Below are 11,527 nucleotides of genomic sequence, written 5' to 3' on the forward strand. Positions count from 1 at the left end.
CAACATGTACCAGTTCTAAATGCTATTTTAATAAAAATTCCATGAAACTAGAAGGGGTGGGTTTGTCTCTTACGTTGTGAGTAGCTGTGGCCTGTCACGGCCAAAGGTGACCTCTCAGTGAGACCATGCTGTGGGCAAAGGGTGACCTCTCCTGGCTTTTTGAGTCTCTGACAGCCAAACCAGTAAGGGACTTTAAAAGATTTCTGCTACTCTGGCAGTGGATTGCTAGAACAGTCTCAGCTTTGCACTAAAGCAACTCCTTTTATTTCAAGTTGCATTTATTGCAAACTGGCACCTGGGGCCTGGGAAGCTGCCCCAAAAGCCTGTAAAGCACTGTAACCTGGAGTTAATTTGTGAATGTCTTGACTCCCAAGGTCCACTGGCTTTCTCACAAACGAGGTGCTCGAGGGTGCACTTCCTTGTGAAACCAGACTTTATTACACTGCACAGCTGAGAAAGAGCCATTGGTGTACAATGGGCTAGTGAAAGGAACCACCTTCTGCACAGCTGAGATGAACACGTTCCAATGTTGAGCTCGGAGCTGTTGCCATAGGAATTCCTTTCCCAGCTCTCCAGGTGCCTCTGCTCTCAGGGCTGGAGCAGGGCTGTGCTCTGCAGTGATGGCACGGCCTTGGACAGTCAGGGAGTTTCCAGCACTCTGGAAAACGAGTGTTCATGGTGTGTTTCAGTGGCATTTGCAATAGGGAGTTACCAGGTACTGAGCTGCTTGTCTGAAAGTTCTATAAATCCCAGTGCAAGATTGGAAATCCCTTCACTTACTGATAATTTATTCTAAAACATCCTTGTGTTCTTGGGGTCAGCAATGAGCCTCTTAAAACTACCGCTTATTAATGACTTCTTCTTTTAGCTTTTCTGCAAGCATCTTCCTCTTCTGGAGCAGCCTTTGCTTCTCTTCTGACATCTCCTAAAAACAGAGTGAAAACAACGCTGCAGTGAACCAGCCCCACCATGGATCAGAGGGGTGGATGGGGCTCCTGCCACCACCCTGCCCTCTCCCACTGCCCTGGTCTGTGTTTTGGGAGCCCCAGCTTCAGCTCCTGCTGGGCAATTGGCCTGAAGGCTCCCCAATCACCAGGATTTGGAGCATTTGGAGCACAATAAAATGCACAGCAACTCTGAAAAGTATTTGAGGCAATAGAAACTCTTTGGACATCCTTAAGTACTTGCTCTATAAAGGAGAGTAGTGATTTTTGGGTTAGGAACAGAATACTTGGTTTGTAATGTCAGAGGGGTTTCAGGTCTTCTGGTATTTTCCTCTTTTTTCAGAGAGTTTTCAAGAATTTGCAAAAGAAAAAGAAAATCCCTGGGATTTGAGGAGCAAAACAGTAGGTCAGGGACTAGGAGACACTGGCATTTTACTCCTTCATAGACTGAAGTTAATCAGGAGTGTTTGATGATGCTGAAGCCAACCAAAGGCAACTCCATCACTGAAACTTCCAGCCCAAAGCTTCTGCAAAACCAGGAACTTGGAAATACTTCCCCCTTCTTTTTAACCCATCCCCACTCTTCAGCAGCAGCGTGGACAGCTGCAGTGAGACCCTGTGGGTTTATATGAAAGTGCTTCACCTCTTTGGGAGGGGATTCCTCTTCTTTCTGATCAGGGGTGGGTGGTGCTGCATTACTTTTTGACTCTTTCTTCGTAGCCAGCAGCAGGTCTCGTTTTTTCTTTAGGTAATCCTCACGTTGCTTCAGCTGCTGCTTTTCAGTTTCTGATAAATCCTGGGGGGAAAAATTTAAATTTTTGAAATTAATTCCTTTGTATCAATGTCCTGTGCAAGAAAAGCACATTTATATCTTATTTGCTTCCAAAAATATCAGGTGAAAACAAATCCAAGTTGAAGCATCAAATCAGAGCTGTCTCCTAAGAAATCAGCAAAGGACTGAATGCTGAATTCTACTCTGAAACCAGAAATCATGAGCTGAACTTTATGCTAAATAAACTGTGAATAACATGAAAGAGTGTTTACATATTTGTTTTTTAAAAAAACCAAAACAACCCAAATCTATTTGATTACAATAAGAGAATTTCTGTATTTAAATATAATACTATTTTAAATATATATTCTACATGCAATCTTCTCTTTTTGCATTCTAGTTCTATAGCTTTTTTTAAAAATTGTTTTTAACTTACAGGTCCTTTCACCCCAGCTTTTTGCACTGTGTTCTCTGAACCTTTCCCAGCAGACCTTTTCTTAGTGTCTTCTTTCCCCTTGGTACAAGAGGGCTGGGGTAAGTTTTCAGTTCCTTTTTGTACTGGGCAAACTGGTGTGGGGTCTTCTTTTGTAGATTTATGAGATCCCTCTAAGTGATTTTACACAGAAAACAATTAGAAAGACTAGAAATACATGAGATAAAAATAATCAATCAGAACAGAACATCATGGCATAGTCAAACATCCCGTGTTGGAAGGCATTCCTGCAGGGCAAATACACTTTACTCACAGCCTTCTCCAGCCAAGTTCTTCAAGTCTTGGTACAAGTGGACTCTTGATTCATTTAAAACCAGCATCATGTTGCCCACTCAGCACTGCACTCCCCCTAAAATTACCTAATGGGCATTTTGGACTTTCTTCAGAATGCTCAGCTCCCTCAGTGGATTCCTTAACTTTTACAGCTTCTCTCGAATCTCCTGGACAACTGTGGGTAACATCTGGAGCTCTGAGTTTAGCACGTGCCTTGAATTAGAACACAAACACAAGAGTTACATTTCCTGGCACTGCACCCCAGGTACTGAACTGTCCACACAAAGAATCTCCCACAAGAACTTCCAATTAAACCTGCATTGTTTACACTACAGACAATCCAACCCTTCTCTCAGAATTTCTGCCTAGGAATTCTCTATGCTGTTGATCAGCCACGGCATTCGTGTCAGAACCTCACACCATTCATTAAAATATGAAATTATTTTGTGTTGAAACATTCTTTTAACAAAAACCCCATCACTGAACACTAACTTTCACCTCCTCTGGCCAGGGGAACTTGACTGGGGGCTCTGCAATCTGGCTTGTTTATCAAGATATTGCTGTTCTTGGTGGTCCATAGAGATTTGGATAAAACCTGCCTGTTTTCCCAGTCAAGGGAAGGTTTATTATCATGATTCCACAATTTGGACAGTCCCCATTTCCATTCAGGTTCCTTTCTCTGTGGTTTACTCTGATGGACACCAAGGGATGGTCTCTTGGAGAGGATTTCTGGGTCCTGGTGATTGGGTCTCTCTTGTGAACACTCAGTGAATAACTGCCCTGTCTATCAAGTCATCCTGAAGGCAGTTCCTGTGGGATTATGAGTGCTGCCATCTCCAAGCAGCTTACACTTTGAAGGCTCTTTGATCCTGACAATATCAGCACTTCAGCTGCTCCCTGGATCTGAAAGGCTGACACCCATTGGCAGGATTTCAGGGTTCAGGTGCTGAGCAGGGAATGTGCTGCTTGTGGGAGACTGCATTGAGGGAACACAGGGCCTGGAAGGGATCTGGGCATAGCCAGGACAGAACATCAGGGGATTTCTTAATCCTCCCCATAACTCACACACAAAGGTAAGACACTCACTTCTTCAGTCCTCTTTCTCTCTTGCTCTATTTCATACTCTTCCTTAGATTTTCTGTAACAATAAACATGAGGAAATACTCAAAACTCATTTAGTGGTAGTGATTCTCAGGAAAATTGAACACTGCTTAAATATTTGAGGACTATCAAAGCAATTACAATTTATTTGATAGTCCTCAATCAAAGCAATTACAAGGTAATGTGAATTTGTCAGCATCCAAAATATTTCCATGACTTAAGTCTTAATAGAAATAAATAATTGGGATAAACACCTAAGAGCCCACTGTCCTCAACTACCTTTATGCTAAAATAATTGTGTAAGAATTTCCAGGACTTACCTATCCCTTAATTTCATTTGCTAATTTAAAGACAGGAAGAGAAGTATTCCCAGAATCCAGAGGGAAAGCAGCACTGTCTAATATAACCTGGATGGACTCATCTGCTGTTACTTGTTTATGTGTCTGTGAACTGGGAGTGGGGGAGAATCTGCAGCAGTTGTACTGGTCTCACACAGATCACAGCCACAGTTCTCTCTCACTGTTTCAATGTTCCTGAGCACAGCCACTGCCCAGCACCACCCATTTCCCTCAGGCTGGATGTGGACAAGAATATTCCTACTATCTGTAAGATGAAGGCAGTTTCCTGGAAAAGGCTGGAAGAGTTAGGTCCTACAGACCTGTACTTTAAAATAACATACTAAATGGGACTGATTGATTTCGTACCTTAGAACCTCCCTGAGTATTTTCATTTCCTCCTGTTCAATTTCACTGAATACATCAGAACCCTCTGTCAAACACTCAGGCAATACACCTGGAAGAAAACAAGATTTATGCATTATTCTAAGGAAAATGATCTTGTGCTCCAGTTGGCAGAGAAGAAAATTTAAAAAAAAACCCAAACAAAAGAAAATCACATTCCCAAAACCAAAGCCATGTGAACTGTTTCCACAAAGTTCCTAGAGGAAAACATCCTAAATCCTGTTAGGAAAAAGACAAAGATTTCTGGCAATGAAAGCTTTGACATCAAAGGTGAAGCCAAACTCTGCACTGACTACTATGTGGCATTTCCTGCAGGCTGCAATTCAGCCATGGCCACCTGAACCACTGCCAAATGCAGCTGCTATATGAAAGGTGAAATCTAAAAATGATTCTCTGAAGAACACTCAAAGTAAGAAGTAAGGTAAAACATTAGACACAGAAGGAAGGAGTGGGATTAAAATATTTTCAGAAGCATCAACAGCTCAGCAGAGTTGGGTGTGGATTATTTTCTCTTCATCTTCTTTCTCATGCATGTATGAGCATGATGAAGGCTCTAAGTTGTCCTTCCTGAATGGATTTTTCAGTGTGAACTGCACAGCAGACACTACAACATCCTTGCCATGCAGGGAGCAGAATTCCAGCTATTGATATTGCTCCTTTTGAGGAACTGCTCTAATTGCTTTAACTCAGAAATGCCACCAAAATTCTGCAACAGAGAACTCAGTTAACTTCCATGAGAAATTCAGACAAACAGACCTGAAAAATGTGTTAACCCTACAGTACAGACAGCTGTCACTGAGAGTGCAAGCCAAGGACTGAGCAATGAAATCCCTGTCCCAGTACCTTCAACTGGGTGTTTTCCTGTAACTTCAACTGGAGCAGAACCAGCACTCCACACTCATTTATGAATGGCTTAAAGAGTCATCAAAAGAACACTCAAATCCTTCAGAGAACCCCCACGTTCACCACTGCTCACCATTTCTTTCTTTGATGATTCGAATTGCTTGCAGTTGCATTTCAATATTTTTCTGTACCATCATTTTTTTAAATAGCCTAAAATCTTCTGCTGCCAACACTGTTTGCAGAATGGCCTGTGGGAGGAAAGATATGCACAAAATTAAACCCCCACAGAAATCCTAACCAGCTGAGTCTGTTTGAAATTAGCTTGATTTTTCAATTCTGGGGAGCATGTTTCTAATAATTATATCTCATTCTCCTATCTGTCTGTTTTTCCAGATACACAAGAAGAGCTCATGGTCAGGAAAATCACTTGGTGGGTTTTGTCTTTAGATCACCATGCCTGCAGTAACAATCTGACAATATTAGAATATTATGACAAAATTGGGTTTCCCAGTGTCAGTTTACAGCTGCAGTTCAATTGAAAATTACAGTTTCACCAAGAAAACTTTTCCAGTTTCCATCTCCTGCCAGCTGTATTAGGGAAAACATCAAGCTAAGAATGGAATCCAAACATTCCTTAAGGAAGGCAAATACCTGGGAGGTGTGGGTCTTTGCAAGAGGAGAAGAAAAAGCTTCTTGAAATTTCTCCTCATTAATTCCAACTTCTTTAAGGTAGTCCTCTAGTAACCTCTCCACCTGGAAGAAAGTATAAGCCTTACCTTCTAAGGATTTTCCCTGAGAATCAGAGGAATTTTTGTCCTGATTGTCTATTCTTTTCTGCTGATGTGGTTTATAAACTCCAAGGAAAATCACTACAAGAGCATAACTGACTTTTCTGATTTCAAGCTTTATTTGCTTTCATGAACTGTTCAAAATGAGAATTTTTATTGCTCAGTTTGATGGCTCCTTAATGTATCTTCTCCAATTTCCAGGACTCTCACCCATGTACCTTTTCCCCAGTCTCCTGGCTACTATTCCTCATGGTTTTTTCATGAAAATAAAAGGCTTTTTGCCAGTCTGTGCCTGAAAGCCTTTAGGGTCAGAGCAGAAATGAATGCTGGTTTGTATTTATTCAGTCAAAGCTTTTAAATATCCTGTATTTCCCAGCCTCATTACAGAAAGTGCTAGAAATCTGCATGTACTATTTTATAGGTACTTAAGCTCCAAAAATCTCCTGTAGTTTTTTCTAATAATTGAAAGATAATTCAAAAGATTCCCCAGACTCATTAGTGAACAAAATACAAGTTGTGAGTGTTCCCAGACATCCTGCTGGTTGTCATTTTCACTTGACAGAAAATAACATTATCAAGCTTATAAATGCAATCTTGAAGGTGGTGGATACATTAATTTTAATGATGAATATGTAAAGCAGCCTAAGAGCTATGACTGTGTCACAGTTTCTTTTCCATGTACCTGGTCTTTAGGCATATAAATGCATATGTCAACTCACAGGATTTCTAAACAACACATGGAAAAATACTGAATAACAATAATAACCCAATCAGAAGCTCATCTAAATACTTGTTTAACATTTTAAATTCTTTTGCTTAGAAATTTACCACAGATAGTGAATAATGCTCACCAGAGCTTGGTACTCCTGATAAATTTCTGTGTATGACAACTTGCTTTCTTCTTCATCATCAAAAACTGAGGAGGGGGAAGAAGAAACATTTTGCAGTCAGTGTACACACCACCACAAATTAACTTACACCCCCAACAGCAAGATTAACCTTTACAGGGTAATATATTTAATCAATGAAAATATAGGCCATGATTTATGAAAGTCCTGTGTTTTTCCACACACTCAGGCTAAGTGTGTGCTTTTGATAACTGAAGGTAATTAAGCTGCCTAATTTAATATTGGGAAAATTTATCTGCATATTAGACTTGTAAGCAAGTTGAGTATTCAGCAGATACATTCACAAAAAAGTAAGTTTTAATATAAGAACTGCCCCATGATCCTGTGTAAGGTTGTTCTATGACACATCAAGCAGGAAATTTCTCACTCTCCATGTATTTGCATGTATTTATTAATGACTTAAACAATTTTTTAAATGTCATTCATATCGTGAGAAGCCAAGGTGATGCAGGAAAATGAGTCCCTGCCTGTACAACCAGATAAACACAAAGAGGAAATGTGGTGCAATTAAGTTATATTTTAATTATATCTATCCAGATTTAGGAAAAATGGACATTGCTATACTACAGGCCATGTTAATCATATTCATGTAAATTCATATAAAAATCCCTGACTGGAGCTGCTCAAGCTCATGATCTCAATGCTGCAGAATATGTGGAAGAAGCAGAAAATAAGAACTTGAAAACAAAGGTTTGGGGGAGGGGTGGGGGTTAATTTACATTTTTTTCATGCCAGCAACTAAGAGAGGTAATGTAAAACCTGGCAATTAAAGCAGAGGCTTAGAAATAAATCTGCTTCAATCCCCTTCAGGATTAGCCACTTGGACAAGTCACTTGCCAGGAACATCCTTTGAAGTCATTTGGAGAACAGGAATTCTGCCTAAATTGGTGTGATTTATTCTTCATGTGCATGTGACATCTCTGATGGTGGTGACGCCTGTGGAACCAGTGCAACCTTCACTCAAACTCAGAGTGGCTTTTTGAAGGCATCCAACATCCTTCCAGCTGTGACAGCCCTGAGGTCACATCACTCCAGACCTGGGGACAGTGTGAGCAGAGGTGGCACTTCCTAAAGCAGCATCACTTTCTAACACAGACGTGCAACGACAGAAATCCAGTGACACATTTCAGGTCCCCCAAAAGCAGAGGGAAATCTGCTTTTTAATCATACTTTGGAAAACCAAAATTGCTTCTGGGTTTTGCACAGGGGAACATTTTTAATGAAGAAATTAAACTAAAAGGCTTACAAATAGCTAGGATTAAATTCAGATGGCAGGGAAGGTATCACAGAGATCAGTTCTATGCAACCACCATGTTACCAAACTCAGGGGAGGGAAGACACTCGACAGCCTCTGTTGTCTCCTCCTGGCTGGGGATCACTCCCAGCTCTTGCAGACCACAACCTTCCCCTTTTTCCAACTGTCCCCTTTTCCCCACCCTTGCTGTCCTGGGGATCCCAAGCACAGGGATGTCACCCCTCGGTGACAGCCTGGCACTGCCAAGGGGATGTTCCTCCTGCAGAGCAGAGTGGGAAGCTGGCACATCCTGTGCTCTGTCCCCAGGCTGGGGACACAACAGGATGAGGTTCAGTGCCAAGTAAAGCAAGCTGCAGTCAGCATCTCATCTCAGCTAAGTGGCTTTAAGGAGTACTTGGAACAGAGACCTTGGATTTTCTTGAGTCAGGGCTTCTGAATCACGTAGTCATTATTCCTTACGGTTTTGGCACAGCCTTTGGTGGCCCAACAGGAATAAAGATCTGAAGAACCACGGTATGTGGTTCATATGTATGTCCCCACAGGAGGAAGACAAGCCAGGGGACACAGATGTCCTGGAGACACTCATCATCTTCCTGTTAAAACTGAAAATCTTGGCTAGGACCCCTCAAATGGGATGATACACACCCATCTATTTAATTTCAGTTTGATGTTAAAGGAAATTATTCAAGCTGTAAAAAAATTAATCAAGTTCCCAGAAAGAGGGAGAGAGAGAAAGCAAACACTTACTACCAGAGAGAAAACCACTACAATAAGTTTACAAGTTGAAGTGCAAGGACTTGGCTGAAGTAACTACAGTTCTAAAATGAAGTCCTCACATACCGATTACCAAAATCCAAATTGTTTTTTCGAGGAGTCACAAAATATTGTCAGTTAATCAGAACGTTGCTAATTTGCTTGTCCAGCCCCAAGATGAAATGTTTTGGGAGTGCAAAAGACTCTGTCCTGACAAAGTATGTCGGTACCAAACCAGCAGTGGAATCAGCAGGAAGTGACCATCAGAGCCTGCCTCACACTAGGTGGAAATTTACAGCGGTTCCACAAATCTTCTTACTGTCAGTAAATTCCCCTCAACCTTCTAAGGAGAAGGGATCATTGCTCCTGAGAGGGATAAATCAATTCCCTCGATAGCTAAACCCAGACCTTTGCAAGATAACCAGAGCATTTAGCCCACCCCAAGTTTAGGCAGACTTCCCAGGACAGAACTTCCAGCCTAGGTTTCTCTAACCCTTCCTAGCTGGGAAGGCTCCAGGAGCTTTCCCTTCCTATTTTCCCTCTCTTTAAGAGAGAAAGGCGTGTGGACTCATGACAATCGTGCCTCATGCAAAATTTGGGGGAGTAGAAACGATTCAGGGAGAAACTGAGAAGCAATTTTTTTTCAAGAATCACAAACAAAAGCTGTCTTTGTTTTTCCAAAGGGCTTTGGCACTGCTTTCAGACTTGCCCAAATTGTCATTACTTTGCTACTGTAAGGATCCGGGTGTTTTTTGGCAGCAGAAGTTGTTCTGTAAGCAGAAGTAACTTAGCCAAATCTCTTCCTCAGAAAGTCTGTTTCCTCCTTCCCCTCCGCAGATACAAACCTGCACAGGCCCCCCTGGCTACAGGGCAATCCTGGCCCCTCCTGACTGCCTGTACTTCCACTTCACCCAGGCTGCTCCCCAAATTATGCCCTGATGGTCTCAAGAAGACAAAGGAAGGAACGGAAGTTTGAACTGGAGTTGTTTCCGAGCTAAACTCACACGCAGGATCACGTACAAAACATTGCCGGCAACCACTGACAGAGCTGACTATCATTTTTGCGATAATCATTTTTGCGAGGTACTGAAACTCGGGGGTTTTCACCTCTGAACTGACAGCATTCACATAATTGCAGGAATTTAACTTTGGGCCTTCTCCTCCTCTGTCGCACTGACCGGACGGCGCTTTCGGTTGTCCGACCAGTTTCCTAAGGAAAACTCCCGGCTCTGGGAGAGCTTCGGAGGCCGTGCCGGGGTCCGGGGCGCCGCAGGGTGCAGCGCTCGCTCGGTATCAGCCGTAAGCTCACGCCATAATCCCAGGACGAGCTAATGGATGCAAACGGCACCTCCCGGCACCCGGCTCGCCCGGGGGACACGGCGGGCCCCGGGCAGCGCCCGGCGGGGAGCGCGGCCGGCGGGGCCGAGTGCGCGCTCCCGCAGGGAGAGCGCCGGGGGGAATCCCGCACCCGGGACAGGCCCCGGCCGCGGCCTCGGGGCACCCGCCCTGCCCGCCCGGCGCCCCGCTCACCCTCGCAGTTGTGCTCCATGAACTCCAGGATGGGGATGGACCAGGCGGGCCCCCGCAGGAAGCCTGCGATGGTGTCCACCACCCACTCCACGTCGTCCTCCTCCCCGGCCGCCATGGCCAGCGGCGCGGCCGCTATGGCAACCGGCGTCACGGGGCGGGACCTGCGCGCCGGGAGCCGCCCTCGCCTCGCGGCATTCCCTGGAGTGCGGCGCGGCGGGAAGCGGGAGCAGCGGGCGGGCGGCTGGGCGGCATTCCCGGCCGGCTGGCGAGAGGGTCCTGCACAGCAATGGGAAGAGAAGGAATTGGCCCCTGCGGTGATTGTTAGTGGCCGATGCTGAGGGAAATGGAGCACGGGAATTGGGGGTTCAGCCAGGCTTCCCTGTGCTTGGGGATTGCCGGGATGTGAGGGACACCGCCTGGCGCTGGCCCTGTGCCCTCCGGAGAGCCCCAGCTGTTCTAACCCATCTCTCACCCTCGTTTTCACAGCACAGTCAGGTTGGGCTTATATATTCAAATTTTATAAAATATGATGCCAGATGATGGAAAATTCCTGTTACCTGTGCAGAATGCAGTGACATGGTGGAGGTGGTGCTCTAGTTCTAATGTTAACAGCTCATCAGGCCTTCATAAGAACATGGATAATTTGTAATTTAGTAATGCTGCACCCTACAGTGCTGGAATTAAGGAATAATTTACAAGGCAATGGGTAAGAAGGTTTACATTGATGCTCAATCATTTGGGTATTTCTTAGTGCTGGTGGTTGTGGTATATTCCTATTCCACTGAAATTAAGGTAATTTCTATCACTGTCCTCATCTGACAAGTTTTTCCCAATGTTTAAATGTATGTTCTTCCTAATACTGGATGATTGTTTGCCTTACTGGTGCATGTTGCTGGTAAATAAAAAAAAAAAAAACAACCAAAACCCCAAAAACACAAAGAAATAAGCAAACAATCCATGAAACCCCCAACAAAACAAAACAAACAAACAAAAAATAACCCAACCAAAAAGAACCTCTTGATCCTTTTTGAAATATTTTAATGACCACAAACAGTGGCAGTTCCAGTTCTTTACATCAGGATCAGGCTTGGTCTTGCTCAAGAGCTCTTGTAGCCATTAATGAGATT

General features: G+C 43.6%; 1 protein-coding gene across 2 annotated transcripts; it reads right to left on the minus strand.

Annotated features, from left to right (window-relative positions):
* Positions 1-7: 7 nt before the first annotated feature.
* On the minus strand, positions 8-10,558 carry CFAP36 (cilia and flagella associated protein 36). Of its 2 annotated transcripts, XM_059840559.1 has the most exons (10): positions 10,401-10,558; positions 6,806-6,870; positions 5,818-5,919; positions 5,300-5,414; positions 4,288-4,375; positions 3,569-3,620; positions 2,569-2,695; positions 2,153-2,322; positions 1,588-1,740; positions 8-925 (listed from the first exon to the last, which is right to left on the minus strand). In XM_059840559.1, the coding sequence occupies exons 1-10, from the start codon at positions 10,513-10,515 to the stop codon at positions 839-841; spliced, it is 1,074 nt and encodes a 357-aa protein (XP_059696542.1). In that variant the 5' UTR covers positions 10,516-10,558; the 3' UTR covers positions 8-838. The 2 variants fall into 2 exon arrangements, with proteins under 2 accessions (XP_059696542.1, XP_059696543.1); XM_059840560.1 differs by lacking the exon at positions 5,818-5,919.
* Between the last annotated feature and the right edge of the window lie 969 nt (positions 10,559-11,527).

Source organism: Haemorhous mexicanus, chromosome 3 (assembly GCF_027477595.1).
Source record: "Haemorhous mexicanus isolate bHaeMex1 chromosome 3, bHaeMex1.pri, whole genome shotgun sequence".
Classification (NCBI taxonomy): Eukaryota; Metazoa; Chordata; class Aves; order Passeriformes; family Fringillidae; genus Haemorhous; species Haemorhous mexicanus.